The following is a 21,257-nucleotide window of genomic DNA, read 5'->3' as shown; positions in this document are numbered from 1 at the left end:
CTGTACCCAAGGCCCCCTTTTCTCTGACTTCTTAGTGAGCCAAAGCAGACCAGCCTAGGCTCATTTTCCCAGCCCTTCCTTGTTTCATTGTCCCAGCTTTAATAAACATCCGCTAAAATTCACCTGGACTTCATGTTGTGAAATTTTTCCTGCATGAAGAACCCATGCACTACAAGCTGGCCCTAGGCAGAACCACCAAGGACCAGGTCCCCTTTCCGGTAACAATTTAAATTTATGTATAAAGTCCTACCCCTGCCTCCACAACCTCAGTTAATCAAGAGTTGACTGGGTGGGGATTAACAAAAGAAGACCAAGAGGAAGGCCAAGCAGCAGGGAGGAACTAGCTTTAGTTCACTGATAAAATTTCTCCATTCATTCTTCTATTATCTGAGAGCTCAGGGATAAAAGAACTATCTACTTCTATAACACTTGGGTCTTACCTTTTGCTATGTCCAGGAAAGTATCTGATGTATTTGTTGTCATGTAAGGACAGGTAACGAATAGTATCTGTAAGAAGACAAATAAGGCATGATGATATCCTACTATTTTCAAAGAAAATTACTTTGCATTTTCATCTTGAAAAGGCAAGATCAAAGAAGTCATTGCTGTCTATAACCCAAGCAAGGTATGAATAAATAGTAAATAATTCCTTTCCACAACTGAAAAGAGGGCACTACAGATCTGACATAATTCAAAAGCAGAATTCTTAAGTTGACAGACTATAGAGCAATAACCTCACCTGAATGCTAACTGTGTTTACAATTTACATAAAAATTAAACAAAATGGAAAGAGAAGTTCTATTACTTCTTTTCTAATTAACCAACTATCCACTAGTCCCTTGTCCATCAGAGAAATTAGTTTAAAATACTAATAAAGTGGCAAAAAGCAGTGAGAAAATTTGGGTTTCAAAGATCTCAAGACATTTTCAAAATAAAACTCATGAACTATACCAAGAAGTCAGAACAGTGAGATTTTGACAATAACAAAGAAAGGAATAATCGTAGAGATCTGTGCTTGGGTAAAATAAGACATTCTTAAAAACCAAATGATTCTATCTTAAAAAAAAAAAAAAAAAAAAGATGGTGCTAGGAAGGGAAATGAAGTGCCATAAAGAATAGAACTAGAAGGTACGATGCCCCTAAAAAGACTATGAATAAGGAACAATTGTTGAGAAAGGGGTAATAGGAAATGATGCCAAAATGCAGAAAGAAAAGCACAGAAAGAACATTCTGGAGAAAAACAGAACACAGGAACAAAGACACTAACAGCACCAAGTCATCCCAGTGGTTCACAGGAGTACTTTCTAATAAGAGGGCATTTAACCTGGGAGAGGGTAAAGGTCCTCTTTGTATGTTACAAAACTGAACTCTACATGGTTTTCCTTGAATACATCATTAAAGTTCTCCTATAACAACTACAAAGTCTTCCTGCTTGTTCTATTACTAGGAGCTACTCACCTTCCCTAAGCAGAAAAAGGCTTTCTCCCCATTACCTGGTTTCCCAGAGATGAGCAGGGCGTCGCCATCCTCTCCGCCCCACTCAGTAGCTGGCGCGCTGTTCCTGGCAAGGCAGTGGCCTGTACAGTTATCTCCTGTACCGGGTGGTATCATAGACCCTCAAACTGTACAAACTACTACCTCAGCCTGGAATCAGGCAAAAGGAAACGAAGCGTTGAAGGAACTCTTCAGGATGCACTCGACACAGGAAAGGCAATATCCTCACAGCGGAGGCCTGGCAGCAAAGCTGCAGTGCCACACATTTGCCTCATCTTGAACCAGATTTGGACAATCCTCATTTAATCACCCAGAAAAAGACCCCAACAGAAGAAATATACCAGTCATGCAGATAATCACACAGATATATTTCCTTAGGATTCTAATGTTTTATATATTCTTGTCAAAAGCATCAAATGCATGCTTACTTAAAAAACCATTTCTGAAATACAGGTATGAAAAGTAGAAATAATATACTTACTAAAAGTCAAGTACAGGCAGAAACATCTCATAAAAAAACATTAAAAAAAAAGACACTTCAGCTCTGAGACAGGCAGAGCCAAAATAACAGTCTAAGCAATCTCTGTTGAATGACTTTAGAAAAATCTTACCGCAAAAAAAGTGAAACAATCAAATTCATGAGAATTTTTTTAAAAAGGAGTCCTAACATGAAAGTAAGTGTTGCCCAGTCGATGTGGCTCAGTGGTTGAGCATTGACTTATGAACCAGAAGGTCACAGGTTCCCGTTCAGGAACATGCACAGGTTGTGGACTTTATCTCGTGTGGGGCGTGCAGGAGGCAGCCAATCAATGATTCTCTCTCATCATTGATATTTCTATCTCTCTCTCTCCCTCTAACTTTCTCTCTGAAATCCATAAAATATATTGTAAAAAATAATAATAAAAGAACTAAGTGGTATTGCTCAATTATCAAGATCATCTGTCAACTGAGAACAACTTATCCAGGTGAAATGCAGGTAAAAGCAGAACCATTTATTAGAGAAAGAAACTCACAAGTTTAATTTCTAAAAATAACTTTACTCTTCAAAGACATTAGCTTTATTTAAAAGCAAAAAGGGAAAAGGATAAAATTCAGATAAAAAAACTGTCCCCAGAATCAAAGACAAAATAAGGTCAGCACACTGTCCTTTATTGACACAAACCATAGAAGATTGGGCATACACTAAAAACTCTTCTAAGATCCCATAAACTATTATAGCTCAAGCATTTGTGAAAACTTTTCTCAAATCTCTTAATTTTGAAGAGGTACTATTGTTTACCACTTGCTATGTGTCAAGTATTCTTTCCTTTCATTTGTTCTAAAAGTATTCTTCTAAGTTTCCAGAAGTACAAACCATAAACACCAGTTGTTGCTTCCTATTTCCACTTTCTACTCTAAGATCTTTCATACTCAATTTCAAAAGCACTTGCAGCTTGCCTCCAGCATCTTTTCAGTCATAACAATGTTAGCACTGTTAAGATCATAGGAAAATATTTAAAGTAACTACAACCTAAACAGAAATAGTCACAAAGATTCCGTGAACTATTTAACAAAGGAAACCATGACCTACTAAAAAGAAGGCTTGCTTACCGTCTATTTTATTAGAGCTGTAAACGACTGTGTTTGCTGCATGAGTATATCTGATGAGGTCCACGCCATATTTCTTACTGTACAGGGTTCTCTTTGGTCTGATAAGAAAATGGACAGAGAAAGAAAACAATCAAAATCCTCCATCATCAAATCGGAGATCTTCAAAAAAAAAAAGCACTTGAATGATGTGGCAAGGATGAGGATTCTTGGTAATCTCTAACACTAGAAAGAAACAGAATTTCTTTTTTTAAAAAAATATATTTTATTGATTTTTTTACAGAGAGGAAGGGAGAGAGAGAGAGTTAGAAACATCGATGAGAGAGAAACATCAATCAGCTGCCTCCTGCACATCTCCTACTGGGGATGTGCCCGCAACCCAGGTACATGCCCTTGACCGGAACCAAACCTGGGACCCTTCAGTCCGCAGGCCAACGCTCTATCCACTGAGCCAAACCGGTTTCAGCAGAAACAGAATTTCTTACAAGAGAGAAGAAACAAATGAAATCAAGTGCAACAGCCTTTCTCACCTCTGGACACCAAATGCAAAGATTCGAAAGTGGAAGTAAATCTGAGGGCTCAATTCAGTCTTTATTACAATATTCAAAAGTCAGCTTTGAGAAAAAGTACATCTATTTGGGAACAAAGGCACACAAAAAAACACAAGTCACCCTGATAATAAAGAGGGACATGAAAATACATCAAACCAGTGAGGCCAGAACTTACTTTTTACCCTTCCTAATAACCTGCTGTTGTAGAACCTATCCATTCTCCCTATCCTACATGTCCAAAGCACTTACTGAGCCTTTTGGAAGGCAAACCTAACTCTCCCTAGCAAAACTAGTCATTGGTTACTTTCTTTTTACTTTAATGCAAAATCACATATTTCCCAAGCCAGAGGATACCAATCCATTCGCTGAAGTTCTGTAAATGTCTTCCTCTATGGAAGCTTGAGGATCAAGCTGAAACCGAACTCAACAAAATCATTAACCAAAAACTTCATAATGTTCTACATTTAGATGTAGGAGAATTTCATAAATCCTGTACCAGTATTTACCGAGAGTTCCAATTTATGAAAAAGTTCACCCTGTCATCAATGCAAATTCATCTTGGCACATAGATGCTAAACAATCAGATGACCCAGGCAGCTGTAAGGAATCAATCATTTGCACTTCCAATATTTGTTTTTTGTTTGTCCTCACCTGAAGATATTTTTTCCCATGAGAGAGTAGGAGGAAGGAAGGAGGGAGGGAGATCAATATGAGAAAGACCTATCTCACATCAATTGGTTGCCTCCTGCACGTGCCCTGAATGAAGTGGGGATTGAACTTACAACCAGGTATGTGCTCCTGATCAGAAATCAAACTCACAACCCTTGGGTTCACGGGCTGACATTAACCACTGAAAACAACAGCCAGGTCTCAATATTTTTTAATGTCAGTAAGATTAAGAATTTCCCTACATAAAACGCATTTCCAAACAAGACTTCTCAGCTCAGAGGCTACCTAGTCAAGTCCACTGTCCAGAGTTGTTCATTGGGGTTACTTACTGTATGGTGGTAACCAATGAGAGAGTGAGTAAACAAGTGAGTATGAGCGTGCACATGTGCTTGCTCTCAAAAGGTAGTTGACTTTGCCTCTACCAGTGAAAGGAGAAGCTTACTTATCCCAGTATTTCAGTCTATCTACCACAGTAGAGCCTAAAGAGCCAATGTTAAAGTCTGTGGTGTAAGGAAAATTTTCAGTTCCACTAATATATACTAGGTGTACCGGTTAATAATGGCAGATTTTGTAATCAAAGAAAACACGATAATTTTAAGAGAAACATCAAAAGTGCTTTATTCAAAGTAACGTCCATCGCTAGCTACACATTTCCCCCATCTTTCAGGTAATTTGTGGATACCATCCCAAAAAGAACTTTTCTTGTTTTGAGGCAAACCATTCAGAGACCCAATTTTCCACTTCTTCGTACATTTTGAAGCGCTGCTCAGAAAGTGCATGTGCCATCGATCGGAACAAGTGGTAATCTGAAGGAACAAGTGATAATCTGAAGGAGCAAGGACTGGTGAATACTGCGGGTGAGTTAATACTTCCCAGGCAAGATCTTTTTACATGTCTTTAACTGGTTTTGAAGTGTGTGATGGTGCGTTACCATGAAGCAAAATTACTTTGCCATGTCTTCTGGCCCATTCTGGTCGTTTCACGATCAAAGTGTGGTTCAAATTGATTATTTGTTGTAGGTAGCGATCAGTATTAATGGTTTCCATAATACACCACACCTTTCGGATCCCAACAAACGCAGAGCATTGTCTTCTTTCCGAAACAATTTTGGCCTTGCAGGTGATGTTGATGGGTGACCTGGACCAACCCATGATTTTGTGCATTTGGGATTCTCAAAATAAATCCACTTCTCATCGCCAGTCACAATTCGACGTAAAAAAGTCTTTCTTTGGTGCTGCTGAAGCAACATTTTACTGATGACTTTTCGGTTTTCCATTTGTCTTTCGTTCAGTTGATGTGGCACCATTTTCCTTTCTTTAAAATCTTTCCCATTGCTTGTAAACAATTGGAAATTGTTTGCTGAGCAACATTTAATCTTTCTGCAAGTTGTTTTTGCATTTGACATGGATTTTCATCCAATAATGCTTGTCATTGTTGGTCTTCAAACTTTTTCGGTTGACCTGGACGTTCTTTGTCTTTCACATCGAAATCATCAATTTTAAAGCGTTTAAGCCAGTGTTCACAAGTATCTTGAGATGGAACATGTTCACCATAAGCTTCCCAAAGTATACAATAACTTTTTCTTCAAAATAATGAATTAAAACTTCCCACAAATGCTCTTTTTTGGGGCATGAAATTTGACAATTTTACTAGTAGGCGTAAAAATATCTATGATGTTAACACCTTCAGCAAATTTGACACATGAAGTTTTGAAGCTTGTTGTCAATACAAAATAGCATACATATCAAATCGCATATATATCAACATATGTGTAACTCCATCCGCATTATTAACTGGTACACCTAGTAGCCTATTTGCCTCAAATTTATCAATAACACTAACCTGAGATTTGTTCTTAATTACAGAAATCTTTTACCACATATGATTTTCTAGTTTGAAAGCAAGATTCTAGCCCTCGCTGATTTGGCTCAGTGGACAGAGCATCGGCCTTTGGACTGAAGGGTCCCGGGTTCAATTCCAGTCAAGGGCACATACCTGGGTTGCAGGCTCAATCAGGGGGCATGCAAGAGGCAGCCGATCAATGATTCTCTCTAATCACTGATGTTTCTATCTCTCTCTCCTTCTCCCTTCCTCTCTGAAATCAATAAAAATATATTTTAAAAAAAAATTCTAATGTATTTCATTCTTTCAGAGAATCTTTACAAAGCCCAGGAACAACATTTTTTCATAAATATTTTTGTAAGCTTCTCTCCACCAATGATGACTCTGGTGATCAAGAATGAGTAAATAGCCATAACCGGTTTGGCTCAGTGGATAGAGCGTCGGCCTGCGGACTGAACGGTCCCAGGTTCGATTCCGGTCAAGGGCATGTACCTGGGTTGCGGGAACTTCCCCACTAGGGGATGTGCGGGAGGCAGCTGATTGATGTTTCTAACTCTCTATCTCTCTCCCTTCCTCTCTGTAAAAAATCAAAATATATTTAAAAAAAAAAAAAAAAGAATGAGTAAATAGGCTTGACTGGTTTGGCCCAGTGGATAGAGCGTCAGTCAGCATGCGGACTCCAGGGTCCCAGGTTCGATTCCGGTCAAGGGCATGTACCTTGGTTGCGGGCACATCCCCAGTGGGGAGTGTGCAGGAGGCAACTGATCGATGTTTCTCTCTCATCAATGTTTCTAATTCTCTATCCCTCTCCCTTCCTCTCTGTAAAAAAATCAATAAAATATATTTCTTTTAAAAAAGAATGAGCAAATAATATTAAAGCCTTCTCTGAATAATTCGCATCACCTACCACAGTTAATATCCTTCATATTCTCTCAAGTTTAAAAAAAATCACTCAATGGATGAACTCCATCATAAAATTTTAAAAAACAACAGTAAACTAGAAAACATGAGCATAAAGAATATTGTTTTAGCCGGCAGGTATGGCTCAGTGGTTGAGCATCAACCTACGAACCAGCAGGTCACAGTTTGATTCCCAGTCAGGGCATATGCTCAGGTTTCGGGCTCAACCCCTTGTAGGAGGCATGCAGGAGGTAGCTGATCGATGATTCTCTCTCATCACTGATGTTCCTTTCTTTCTCTTTCTCTCTCTCTCCCTTCCTCTCTGAAATCAATAAAAATATATATTTTTTAAAAAGATACTGTGCCTTACAAGAAAACGTTGTACTTCTTCCAATGTTGGTTTGGCCACACTAGTGGAAAATCTTTTCTTCACATTACCACTTAGGACCATGTACTCTGTCCGATAGGTTAAAGAGGTCATCTAATATCCAGAGAAGTGAAATGACCAATGTCACATACCTGGTCACAAGGCCAAATGAATTAAGTTGACTCAAAAAACTCAGCATCACTCCAGCTAACAAATTCTCTTCCCTCAAGACCACCACTATAGGCCACCCTCCCACGTACAGCAGGCAATCCAGAGCCAATTACATAATACTTTTTCATAGCCCCAGTGGGGAAAAAGTGGATAGAACACTATGGCTCGGACCAAACAGAATTACTTTAGATAACTAAACTCACAAAGAGACAAGTTCCACAAGAAAGTTTATAGGAGACATCAGTGTGTATTTTTAAAGGGGAAAAAAAAAGGAAGAAGAACAGCTGGAGAAGATAGAGGAAAACCCAAAGATTCAAAAAGTAAGATCTGGAACTAGACAACACAATGAAGTCTGACAAAAGCAAAGATCTGCAAGCTTGCTTGAGGAAAGTGGCTGAGGGGAAATAAAATTTAGCCTAAATCCAGTTCTGCTCCAAAGGAGCTCACAAGTTAGCAAGGACTTAAAGAAAGCAAATCTACAGGGGTGAGGTGAAGCTGACAAGCTCCCCAGGAAAAAAGGAAAAAAAACAAATGCTAGGCTTACAAGCAGGTGTGGTGGGTCTCCAGAGGGGCAACGTATACATTTCATGGTCAGACTAGACTCGGAATTTTGGTAATTCCAAGTGGACCATAAAGCGTAGTTTAAAAAAAAAAAAAAGGGCGTAAGAGGAAACACGAAATTGTTAGACGATGCTTTCTTTGTTCTAACGGGAGGTCCACATTCAGGTCGGGATGAGACGGCCAAGTTCGCTTGTGCCCGGCAAAAAGGAAAAGTTTCAGATGTTGGGTAAAAAGTTCACCTATAAGCGTGGGCACCGGGTCCGAAGGAGTGTGAGCATGACTCGGAACAGAAAGGAAAGGAAGCACAAAAAATAAATCCTGACGCTAAGAACTGCAACCCACGCGGCCTTCGCGGGAAGCCGAGGGCGAGCGGGTGGGCGGGGTGCCAGCGCCGGATCGAGGTCACCTCCGCGAGGGCACGGAGAGCGGCCTCGGCGGCCGGCGGGGGAGCAGCCTCCGCGGCCCGGCGCTGGGGATAGAGCCGACCCGCACCTCAGATAGAGCAGGAGGCGCGGAAACGCTACCCGCTGGGCAGGTGTGGGCGGGCCCGGCGCCGAAAGGTCAAGGTCAAGGTGGGGTGGGGCAAGAGATGCGGAGCGCTCTCTGAGGAGACCGAAGACTTACAAAATACTACTACTAGCATTACTACCGTTACTGCTTCAGGAAAAAAAAAAAAAAAAAAGGGCCTCCTGGACTGCTTCGGAGTGGAAACGGCCCTGGCGGGAGCGAGTGCAAAACAGGCCGGAGGCCGGAGTCGGAGTGGGGCACCGGCCGCGGCGCGACCCGCGGGAGGGAGGGAGGGAGGGCGGGGCCCAGGCCAACCGCCGCACTCACTTGCCCTCCTGGCAATCGTAGAGCACGATGGAGTCGTCGTCGCTGCTGGAGATGACCGTCTCGCCGTTAGGGCTGAAGTCGAAGCAGTTGATCTTGTCCGAGTTCTCACGAAACACCTTGGCGACGCGGAAGCTCCGCAGCACGCCGTCGGTCAGCTTCATGGCGGCAGGAGGCGGCAGCGGCGGAGCAGGGCCGGGGCGGGGCCCCGCAGCGAGCGGGCAGGCGAGCGAGCGAGCGAGCGAGCGGGCGGGCAGCCGAGGGGCCGACCCAGGCGGGGCAAGCGCCGGGCCGGCGGCGAGCGGGAGAGCGGCCGACAGTCGGGGCGCCTCCTCCTCTTCCTCCTCTTCCTCCTCCTGCTCGTGCAACGCTCTTCTTTCAGTGAGGCCTCGCCAACCGTTCCTCCTCACAGTAGGCTCAGGGGCAACCAGCGCGGATCAGCTCATTGTGTCCGCCATCTTGAGGCGACTGGCAGAAGCCGAGGGCGAGGGACCTCACCGCGGGGCAAGCCGGGAAAGGGGGCGGGGCTAGGACGGCGGCACGAGGCCGGGAGGCGGGGCGGTGACGTCAGGGACGGCCTACGCGGAGTGGAGTGGCAGCGTGGCCCGAGGCGGCGGTTTCCCCAGCCGCTCACAGGGCGGGAGACGTGGGGCCGCCCACCACCTTCCCCCGTGGGCCGGAAGACCTTGGTGCCCCGAGCGGCGGGTCTTTGTGCAGCCATAGCCCCACCCCGACTCGGGCGCCCCCTGCAGGCGCCCGATCGCAGGCCACGCGGAGGTCCGCTATGTCAGTGAACACAGCGCGGGCGGGCTTTCACTTTTAGTCCTGGACAGAGCAGGCAGTTTCAATGTCTGTATTTTTCTTTATTGCGTTATAATGTATGGTAGACTGCACAAATTTTAGGGATGAATATTTTTTCATTTGGATATACACTCTTGTGATCACCAGCCAGAACTTTAAACCTTCTTTTAAAACAATGTATTTATAGCATAAAGCGCAGAGTGAACGAATTTTAAGTGTACTGCTCCACACTCACCTAAGTTTTAAAAAGTATTTACATCAGATAACATGATACTGTATATAGAGAACCCTAAAGATTCCACCAAAAACTACTAGAACTGATCAATGAATTCAGTGAAGTAGCAGGATACAAAATAAATATCCAGAAATCAGTTGCATTGTTTTTTCAAGGATATTTTTCCATTGACTTTTTTAGAGAGAGTGGAAGGGAGAGGCAGAGACAGAGAGAGAGAAATATTGATGTTGGTTGCCTCCTGCACAATCCCCAACCGAAGCTGGGGATGGAGCCTGCAACCGAGGTACATGCCCTTGACTGGAATGGAACCTGGGACCCTTCGGTCAGCTGCCAGATGCTCCATCCGCCAAGCCAACCCAGCTAGGGCTCATTTGCATTTTTATACACCAAAAGTGAACTATCAGAAAGAGAGACTAAGAAAACAATCCCACTTAAAATTGCATAAAAAAATATAGCCCTAGCCTGTTTGGCTCAGTGGATAGAGCGTAGGCCTGCAGACTAAAGGGTCCTGGGTTCAATTCCAGTCAAGGGTATGGAGTTCTGTTGCAGGCTCTTCCCACTGGGGTCCTAGTTGGGACTGCAGGAGGCAATCAATTGATGTATTTCTCTCACATCAATATTTCTCTCTGTCTTCCCTCGTTTCCACTCTCTCTAAAAATCAATGAAGAAATTTCCTTGGGTGAGAATTTTTAAAAAATTAAAATTAAAAATAAATAAATAAAATAGCTTGGCTATTTTAGAGCATCAGCCCACCAACTGAAGGGTATCAGGTTTGATTCCTGGTCAAGGACACATACCTCGGTGGAGGCTCCATCCCCCGGGGAGTGTGCGGAATGCAACCAATCAATGTGTCTCTCTCACATTGATGTTTCTCTCTCTCTCTCTCTCTCTCTCTCTCTCTCTCTCTCTCTCTCTCCCCACCCCCCGCTTCCTTCCATTCTCTATTTTAAAAAAAATCAGTGTGCGTGTGTTCCCAGACCATGTGCGTGCACATCCTTCTGCAGAAGTAAAGATATTTGCCTTGCTGAAAAACAAATTAATTAAATAAATAAATTAAATTAATGGGGAAAATATCCTCAGGTGAGGATTAAAAAAATAAAAATAAAATACCTAGGAATAAATTTAACCAAGAATGCAAAAGACCTGTACTTGAAAAATTATTAAGACACTGAAGAAATAATTTTTTCTTTTTTAATCTTCACCCGAGGATATTTTTTCATTGATTTTTAGGGAGAATGGAAGAGAGAGGGAAAGACAGAGAAACATTGATGGGAGAGAAACACATCTATTGGTTGCCTGAGGAGCCTGCAAGCAAGGTATGTGCCCTTGACCGGGATCAAACCAGGGACCCTTTGGTCCACAGGACAATGCTCTATCCACTGAGCCAAACCAGCTAAGGCTAAAAAAATAAATTAAAGAAGATACAGATAAGTGGAAGCATATACTGTGTTCATGGTTAGAAAGATTTTACATCATTAAATTGTACCCAAAGAAATCTATAGATTCAATGCAATTCTTATAAAGATATTAATGATGTATTTCACAGAACTAAAACAAATATTCCAAAAAATTTATATAGAACCCAAAGATCCCAAATGGCCTCAGCAATCTTGAGAAAGAACAAAGCTGGAGGAATCATGCCAATTGATATCAAACTATACTGCAAGGCCATAATAATCAAAATAGCATGGCACTGGAATAAAAACAGACATATATTAGCCCAGAAATAAACCCACACCTTTATTGTCAATTAATCTATGACAAAGGAGGCAAGAACATACAATGGGTTAAGGACAGTATCCTGTATAATAAAACCCTAATATGCAAATTGACCGAACCGCGGAACAACCGATCACTATGATGCACACTGACCACCAGGGGGCAGATGCTCAATGCAGAAGCTGCTCCCTGGTGGTCAGTGCACTCCCACAGAGGGAGCACCACTCAGCCGGAAGCTGGGCTCACAGCTGGCGAGCGCAGTGGCAGTGGTGGGAGCCTCTCCCGCCTCTGTGGCAGCACTAAGGACCCCTCAGGGGATGTCCTCCGAGCGGTTCCAGACTGCAAGAGGGCGCAGGCTGGGCGGAGGGACCCCCCCGGCCCCCTGTGCACGAATGTTGTGCAACAGTCCTCTAGTATTCAATAGTGGTTTGGGGGAAATTGGACAAATACATGCAAAAAAATGAAACTAGGCCACCTTCTTATACCATACACAAGAACAAACTTAAAGTGGATTAAAGGCATATATTAGACTCAAAAGCATAAAAATCCAAGAAGAAAACATAGGCAGCCCTAGAGTTCAGTTAGATTATCATCCTGATACACCCAAGGTTTCGGGCGCAACCCCAGGTCAGACCACATACAAGAATTAACCAATCCTATATAATAAAGAGCTAATATGCAAATAGCCATCACACCATCACGCTGGAACAGCTCAGACACTCAACACTGGGAGAGAGGAATGGGGACCTGCCAGGCACAAATGAGCTCGCGAGAGAGAAATGGGGACTAGCCAGGCTGTGGCCAGGGAGAGAGACAAGCCGCCTGCCCCATGGTCCCAGGGGCCAGTGGCTGCGCCTGTGCCTGCAGCCCAGATTGTAGAGGGTGCAGGCCGGGCTGAGGGACCCCCCCAACCCATGCACGAATTTCATGCACCGGGCCTCTAGTACAGTGGGGCCTTGACTTACGAGTTTAATTCGTTCTGTGATGGAGCTCGTAACTCAGATTACTCGTATGTCAAATCAAAAGTGAATGAGTGAGACACGTGATGCTGGGCTGATGTTGTGGTATTCACTGTGATGTTTGCTGCACCAACTAGCGGTGGGGTATCTGAAGCTGGCTCGTAACCCGAATTTTAGCTCACAACTCAAAGCAAAAAATCGGCCGAGAGACGGCTCATATCTCGAAAAACTCATTAGTCGGGACACTCGTAAGTCAAGGCCCCACTGTATATGTATATGTATATGTATGTACACACACATAAACTTTACAGATGCAGCATTTCCCCCCCTGCTTTAGTATTGCTTCGTACACATTTTTTCATGTTACTAAACTGATTGTTGTTGGTGTTCTTAATCCAAGTATAATTTAATTTATAGTTTTTAATATTATATACAGTTGTGTAACCATCACCACATTTAAGATATGAAACAGCTGCATTACCTTCTTTGTAGTCAACAGGGTTGTTCCAATGGTTCCTCAAAGGGGTTCTTTGCCTTAAAGGGAGAGAAAGTTGATCCCTAACAAAGAAAAGCACATCTAATCACAAAATAGGCACCAAGAACCTTGGCTTTCACTTTCTGTGCAAGGGGGTAAAGAGTGCAACCCGTGAGGGTTCACAGATGTCTAACTTGTGCGGAGCTCTGCAAATGGTTCATTGCCTGGGGTCGCCAACAGTGGAGATGGAGCCTATTTCTTTTACTTCATTAAACTGCAGTAGCTAAAGAGGAAAGACTGAAACATTTAAATCACTGATATTAGAAAGATGAGATATCCATAGATCCAGATATTGAAGCAATGAAGCATAGTAACGTTCATCTCGGGTAAAAACTGCTGTTTAATTTTTAACCCTGCTGTTCTGGCTTCTGTAAGTATTTGCTTGCTAAAATAATAGAGAAGTTGTTTTGATCTCCTGAACTTATATAAATCACCCCATTGATTGTGGTTTTACTAGTCTTTCAAAACACATTCCTCTGCACCTGGAGACCAGGACAGCACAATTGCTTTAATTGCTTCAGTGGCTCCAGAAAATGTGTTTTCTGTTGACTCAGTGGCTCCAAGACCTAAAACTATAATTAATCTTTGTAGATAACTAACTTGCTCAATTTAGTTTCTGTAACAAACTGCTTTTTCAAACCTTCTTCCTCATTCCAAACCTAGAGATGTAATAGATACCTTTGTGATATAAGCCTGATGTTACTGCCATGCAGGGCTATGAGGTTTGGAGAGCATTTGCCCCTCGCAGTCGCTGGCTTTGAAATAAATGTGGCTCCTTAATTCAACATCTTGAGGCATCCTTATGTGATTTGCAGGGTACACTACAACAATATAATCTGGACAGTGGCAAAAACAATACAGAAACCCGGGGACAACAGGGGTCTTTCTGGAAAGAACTAAGGGCTGTGTCCCATCCCCTGAGTAAAGAAAGAAGAGCCAGGATTCCTACACATTAAAAACAAAGTTGTGCCCTAACCAGTTTGGCTCAGTGGATAGGGCGTCAGCCTGCGGACTGAAAGGTCCCAGGTTCGATTCCGGCCAAGGGCATGTACCTTGGTTGCGGGCACATCCCCAGTAGGGAGTGTGCAAGAGGCAGCTGATCAATGTTTCTCTCTCATCGATGTGTCTAACTTTCTATCCCTCTCCCTTCCTCTCTGTAAAAAATCAATAAAATATATTAAAAAAAAAGTTGTTGGTGTGTTTCCAAAATGGCGGCAGCAATGGATGTGGATACCCAGAGTGGCACCAACAGCAGCGCAGGCAAGAAGCTCTTCGAAGTGAAAAAGTGGAACGCAGTAGCCCTCTGGGCCTGGGACATTGTGGTTGATAACTGTCATCTGCAGGAACCACATTATGATCTTTGCGTAGAATGTCAGGCGAACCAGGCATCTGCCACTTCTGAAGAGTGCACCGTTGCGTGGGGAGTCTGTAATCATGCTTTTCACTTCCACTGCATCTCTCGCTGGCTCAAAACACGGCAGGTGTGTCCGCTGGACAACAGAGTGGGAATTCCAAAAGTATGGGCACTAGAAAAAAAATATTCTCCATCAAGCTCAACTGTTTTGTTATTCATTTAATGACTTGCCTTCCTGTTACTTAATTGTAAGTTAGATAGAACTGGGTCTTTTCTGCTTTGTCTTTTCAGTTTTCTATTCCTGCAGTCCTATTGTGTTCTGTGTCAAATAAAATCCAGTTGGATTCTAAAAAAAAAAAAAAAAAAAAAAAAGTTGTTTTCTAAGGGGAGAAGGCAAGATCCTGGCTCAGTCTGGGCTGCAATTTGCCTCCTGACAAAGAGCAGAGTTTCTGGCTACGATTTGTTCTAGGGTCTGGAAAAAGCCTGTTTGAGTGAAACCTGAATGGATGGCAACTTTCCAAGCTGCAAAGCAGTGGAAGAAAAACCCTGGGCTCCCCAGCACACTCACTTCCCTGCAATCCCTGCTTCTTTATTTCACAGGCTAGAAATGCTGGTGTAGAGTCGTCTTTGAATAGTTAGATGCAACATGGATAAATCTGGTGCCATGTCCTGGACTTGTTGGGAAGTGGACACATCCACTGAGATACCATTTTGTGGTTCCTCTTAACCCACAAAAATAACCATAGAAATAGCTGTAATCTACTGAATGTTGTCAGCCAAAAGAAATCTTTGCAGGGTATCTTTCAAGTTTTGTACTTCCTGTACCTTTCCCAGATTTCACTGTTAAGACCGAAGCTTTCTTCCAAGACTTGACTCGTGGAATTATTTTTGGAATGGAAAAGGTCATTTTTCATATTTTAAGAGTGTCCTGAAATAGTCCAGCTTGTTTCACATTCCCAGCCTGGCTCCCAGACATGCTAGAGTTGGGCTCTCCTAGCTTCCAGTCCAATAGTGCCTTAAAGGCTGGACTTTAAAAAGTGTCCACACGACTGTAAAAAAGAAAGAACTCTTACCATTGGCAACAACATGGATGGACCTGGAGAGTATTTTGCTAAACAAAATAAAACAGTCAGACAAAATAAGCATCATATGTGGAATCTAATGAATAAAATAAACTGATGAACAAAATAGATCCAGAGACATAGAAACTTGAAACAGATTAACAATTTCAGAGGTAAGGTGGGGGGTGGGGGGGTGGGAGGATGGGTGGGGAGTGATTAACCCGGGAACTTACATTCATACTAGAGGCCTGGTGCATGAAATTCGTGCATGACCGGGTATCCCTCAGCCCGGCCTGCACCCTCTCCAATCCGGGACCCCTTGGGAGATGTCAGACTGCCAGTTTCGGCCCAATCCCGATCGGGCCGAAACTGGCAGTTGGACATCCATCTCACAATCCGGGACCACTGGCTCCTAACCATTGGCCTGCCAGCCTGCCTGATCACTCCTAACTGCCTCTGCCTGCTGGCCTGATGCTTCTAACTGCTCCCCTGCTGGCCTGATCATCCCTAACCACCTCTGCCTGCTGGCCTAATCGCCCCTAACTGTTCCCCTACCACCTGATTGTCCCCAACTGCTCCCCCGACAGCTGGATTGACTCCTAACTGCCCTCCCCTGCCAGCCTGATCGCCCCTAACCGCCTCTGCCTCGGCCCCTGCCACCGTGACGTTGTCCGGACGGACATCCGGAAGATGGCCAGTCTAATTAGCATATTACCCTTTTATTAGTATAGATATGCATAGCCCATGACCCAGAGAATAGTGTGGTGAAAGCCTGCAAGGGTCATGTGAAGGGTGGAGGGGGTCAACGGGGAAAAAAACAAAAGGGAAATCTGTAATTATTTAAAAAATAAAGATAAATTAAAAAAAAAATAAAGACAACAAAAAAATTTTTAAAGGTGACTCAGAAAGGCTCAGAAATTTTTTTAAAAAAGTGACTCCAGAGCGGGGGTGGGAGGGGAACGGAGGGTAAAGTTTGAATCAAATTGAATCAAATTGCCTTAAAGAGCATCAGACTTGACGTTTTATTTTCCTCTTCTTTTAAAGCATTATTTCATTTATTTACTTAGTTTGATGAGAGAGAAACATGGATCAGCTGCCTCCTGCACATCTCCTACTGGGGATGTGCCCACAACCCAGGTACATGCCCTTGACCGGAATCAAACCTGGGACCTTTCAGTCCGCAAGCCAACGCTCTATCCACTGAGCCAAACCGGTTTCGGCTTACTTAGTTTTCATACAAGTAAATACACATCCATTGGCAGAAAACTTAAAAAAAAAAAAAAAAAGTAATATAAAAAACATAGCATCCAGAAGTAGCTACTGTTCCATTTGTTTTTATTATGGTAAAATACATATAATATAAATTTTAACTATATATATATATAGTTAATTTCAGAGAGGAACAAAGTGGGGAAGAGAGATAGAGACAGAGGAGAGAGAATCATTGATCTGCTGTCTCCTGCACGCCCCACACTGGGGATCAAGCCTGCAAACCAGGCATGTGCCCTGATCTGGAATTGAACCGTGACCTGCTGGTTCATAGGTCGACACTCAACCACTGAGCTACACCAGCTGGGCTGAACTATATTTTTAATGGGTTCATAATATAATATTACTTATAACCCACCCTTTTCTTATAATATGAACATGTTCCAGGTCAATAATACAGGGCTACATAATCATTTTGAATGAACTGTATTTATAAATTTACTGGTCTAAAGAATGCTAATTGCTTATTTTTAGTTGTCACTAAAATTAAGATTTTTAAGGGTTTAAAATTATAATTAATATGGAACTTATATTCATATATGCATAGTCCATATTTTTAATAAAAGATAGTATAAGGTATGGAGATATATTCTCATTAATGGACATAAAATAACTTTGTCTTGGTTATTTCAGAATGGGAAGAGAAAATATTATCTAATCTAATAGAAGACAAACATGCAAATTGACTGTACCTTTGCTATGCCTTAAGCCATTCCCACCAGCTAATCAGAGCAACTATATGCAAATTAACTCAACCAAGATGGTGGCCGGCAGCCACAGAGCTGAAGCGAGCAGGAGGCTTGGTTGCTCCAGTGATGGGGGAAGCCAAACTTCCCGCCTGCCATGGCTGGCTCTGAGCTCCACTAAAGGCAACAAAGTTTCAATTATAGAAGATAAATAAACCCCAGATACCTGCTTTCAGCTGGCTGTGGCCACAAAGCTGGAACGAGCAGGAGGCTTGGGTTGCCCCTGGCGATGGAGGAAGCCAAGCTTCCCGCCCGCCCTGGCTGGCTCTGAGCTCCACTCAAGGCTACAAAGTTTCAATTATAGAAGGTAAATAAATCTCAGAATTAAAAAAAGAAAAAAAGGAGAGGCTGGGAGCTTCAATCGCCGGGGGGCTTGGTCAGCCTGAAAACAGCCCTCAGCCCCATCACCCAGACTGGCCAGGCAACCCAGTGGGGACCCCCCACCCTAAAGGGGGTGTGGCCAGCCTGAAAACAGCCATCAGCCCCTCACCCAGGCTGGCCAAACCTTCATGGGGTGAGGTTCCCCACTGGGGGGGCTTGACCAGCCTGCAAACAGCCATCAGCCCCTCACCCAGGCTGGCCAGGCACCCTAGTGGGGGCCCCCACCCTGAAGGGGGTGTGACCAGCCTGCAAACAGCCATCAGCCCCTCACCCAGGCTGGCCAGGCACCACAGTGGGGACCCACACCCTGAAGGGGGTGTGACCAGCCTGAAAACACCCAGGCTGACCAGGCACCCCAGCGGGACCCACACCCTGATCTGGGACACTCTTCAGGGCAAACCAGCTGGCCCCAACCCATGCACCAGGCCTCTATCCTATATAATAAAAGGGTAATATGCAAACTGACCCTAACAGCAGAAAGACTGGGAATGACTGGTCACTATGACACACACTGACCACCAGGGGGCAGACGCTCAGTGCAGGAGCTGCCCTCTGGTGGTCAGTGCGCTCCCACAAGGGGAGCTCTGCTCAGCCACAAGCCAGGCTGACTGCTGCCAGTACAGTGGTGGTGGTGGGAGCCTCTCTCGCCTCCTCAGCAGCGCTAAGGATGTCCAACTGCAGCTAGGCCTGCTCCCCGCTGGCAAATGGACATCCCCCAAGGGCTCCTGGGCTGCCAGAGGGATGTCTGACTGCCAGCTTAGGCCCAATCCCCCGGGGAGCAGGCCTAAGCCAGCAGGTGGTCATTCCCCGAGGGGTCCCAGACTGTGAGAGGGCACAGGCCGGGCCGAAAGACCCTCCCGAGTGCACAAATTTTTGTGCACCAGGCCTCTAGTCCGATATAATAAAGAACTAATATGCTAATTAGACCAAACAGCAAAACAACCATCCAGGCCAGGGGTCCTCAAACTACAGCCCGCGGGCTACATGCAAATACAAATATTGTATTTGTTCCCATTTTGTTTGTTTTTTTACTTCAAAGTAAGATATGTGCAGTGTGCATAGGAATTTGTTCATTTTCTTTTTTTAAACTATAGTCCGGCCCTCCAACGGTCTGAGGGACAGTGAACTGGCCCCCTGTTTAAAAAGTTTGAGGACCACTGGTCCAGACGACCTTCCAAATGAAGCCGGGGCTGTGAGGGCCGAGCCCCATGCACAAATTTTGTGCATCAGGCCTCTAGTTTTTTATAATTAAGCTGGCTAACGTTAAGTTATTAGATTTTTTTGATTTTTTAATTGATTTTTAGAGAAAAAGGGAGGGAGGGGGAGAGAGAAAGAGAAACATCAATGTGAGAGCAGAACATAGATTGGCTGCCTCCTGCACACCCCCTTCCAGGGATGGAGCCCAAAACCTGGGCATGTGCCCTGACTGAGAATCAAACCAGCAACCTTTTGGTGCATGGGACAATGCCCAATCAACTAAGTCACACCAGCCAGGGCTATTATTAGGATTCTTAAAATTAATTAATATCCACTATCAATGGTATATTTATATAAAACTTAAGTTCTTTCATCAAAGGACAGTTTTCCTGTATCGTTGGTCTGTTCCTGATAAGATTTTATAAAGTTTGTTGCACAAAAAAATACAAGTTCTGCATATGATGTTGTTTTAATGAGGTCCTTACACAAACAGAATCTTCTCAATAAGTGTTTATCTTCCTGGCCCTATCTATGACATTAACAGTGTTGATCACTCCCTAAAATTCTTCTCCATGGCCCCCCTTGACATTATTCCTTTCTGACTTTCTTCTTGCCTGTCTGGACATACCCCTTCTAGTCTCATCCTGGCTTTTCTTTGGCCACTCTTTGGCAGACACTACTAGCTGCCTAACCCCCTCCCCCTTGCTCCTTTCTGATGGAACCCTGATTTTGTTGATTCCTCCCTCCTATAATTGGCAATGCATTTTCCACTTGTTGACCTCAGTACTCTGAGATAAATCCTGGTTAGTCTAAACCACTGGTTCTCAAAGTATGATTCCAGGACCAGAAGCATTAGCTTCAACTAGGAACTTGTCAAAAATTCAAATTCTCAGACCTCACATCAGACTTAGTGAACTAGAAGCTCTGGGGGTGGAGCCCAGCAATCTGTGTTTTAACAAGCCCTACAGGTAGGTGAGCCTAACACATGCTCAAATTTAAGAACCACTAGTCAACGCCAACCATGATGAGTGGTTTTGTTCCCCATCCCAGTCATGGCATTGGGCATGCATAAGTGATGAAATTTTTGCTAATGATAAATGAGAAGAAGTCTGCTGTGGGAGGGGGTCCTGGGAAGGGCTCTTTGCTTCTAAAAGAGATACAAGGAAGAGATCCCTCTGATGGACTCTATTTGTTGGACGTGATGCCTGGGACTGCTGTAGCCAGGTTTCACCATGAGGACAGCAGCCTAAAGGCAAGCCAGGAGGTTGACAGTGGCCGAGCAGAAAGATGGAAAGGTTCTGTTGTGGGTTGTGTTGTGTCTCTTGCCCTCCCCCAGAGATATATTGAAGTCCTCACCTCTAGTAAGTACCCCAGAATGTAACCATATTTGGAGATGGGGTTGTTACAAACGTAATTAGTTAAGATAAGGTCAAACTCGAGTAGGGTGGACCCAAAATCCAATATGATTGGTGTCCTTATTAGAAGAAAAGAGAGACACCCAAAAGATGGAGACAGAGAGTGGAGTCTCCCCCATGGATTTCAGAGGGAGCGAGATGCTGCTTGATTTTGGATTACTAGCCTCCAGAACCGTGAGACAATAAAAGTCTATTGTTTTAAGCCACCCAGTTTGTGTGACTTCCTTATGGCAGTCCTAGGAAGCTAACACGGGATCCTTGTGATCTATATACCAACCCTACAGCCATCCTGTCTTGAGATTACTTGTTATGTTAATAATTTTTTCTTATTATTTAAGCTAGTTGGATAGAGTTGTTTTTTGTTTGTTTGTTTTTCCAGATTTATGCAATTAGGTTGACACATGGTATTGTGTAAGTTTAACGTGTTGACAAAGAGAAAATTCCTTAGTGTCCTAGATTAAATTACAGCAGGCAGGAGGGTGGTGGGGAGAGATAAGGGAGGTAAAATCAGTTCATAGCTGCAGGCCAAAACCCAGCAAGATTGCTTACATTCCCAAATGCCTGTTGAAACTTTGAATTAACTTCCCGGTGGTTATTTTCATGATTATCTGG

The 21,257-nt window shown here is 43.7% G+C and overlaps 1 protein-coding gene and 1 pseudogene across 2 annotated transcripts in view; one reads left to right on the top strand and one right to left on the bottom strand.

The window, feature by feature from the left end:
• The window catches only part of WDR82 (WD repeat domain 82), a 33,586-nt gene extending 24,124 nt beyond the window's left edge, over positions 1 to 9,462 (bottom strand). The window contains exons 1-3 of one of the 2 annotated variants that reach the window (XM_036332024.1): positions 8,977 to 9,462; positions 3,085 to 3,182; positions 441 to 507 (exon numbers count right to left, since the gene is read on the bottom strand). In XM_036332024.1, the coding sequence (XP_036187917.1) occupies positions 441 to 507; positions 3,085 to 3,182; positions 8,977 to 9,137 (326 nt within the window). In that variant the 5' untranslated portion in view covers positions 9,138 to 9,462. The remainder of the gene's footprint in view (positions 1 to 440; positions 508 to 3,084; positions 3,183 to 8,976) is intronic. The other variant, XM_036332025.1, reaches the window with a different exon arrangement.
• A 4,962-nt stretch (positions 9,463 to 14,424) lies between these two features.
• On the top strand, positions 14,425 to 14,948 carry LOC118668646 (annotated as a pseudogene).
• The last annotated feature ends 6,309 nt before the right edge of the window (positions 14,949 to 21,257 follow it).

Source organism: Myotis myotis, unplaced genomic scaffold, assembly GCF_014108235.1.
Source record: "Myotis myotis isolate mMyoMyo1 unplaced genomic scaffold, mMyoMyo1.p scaffold_m19_p_13, whole genome shotgun sequence".
In the NCBI taxonomy this organism is placed as follows: Eukaryota; Metazoa; Chordata; class Mammalia; order Chiroptera; family Vespertilionidae; genus Myotis; species Myotis myotis.
Note: the sequence above shows the minus strand (reverse complement) of the source record. Positions and strands in the feature narration are given on the sequence as shown.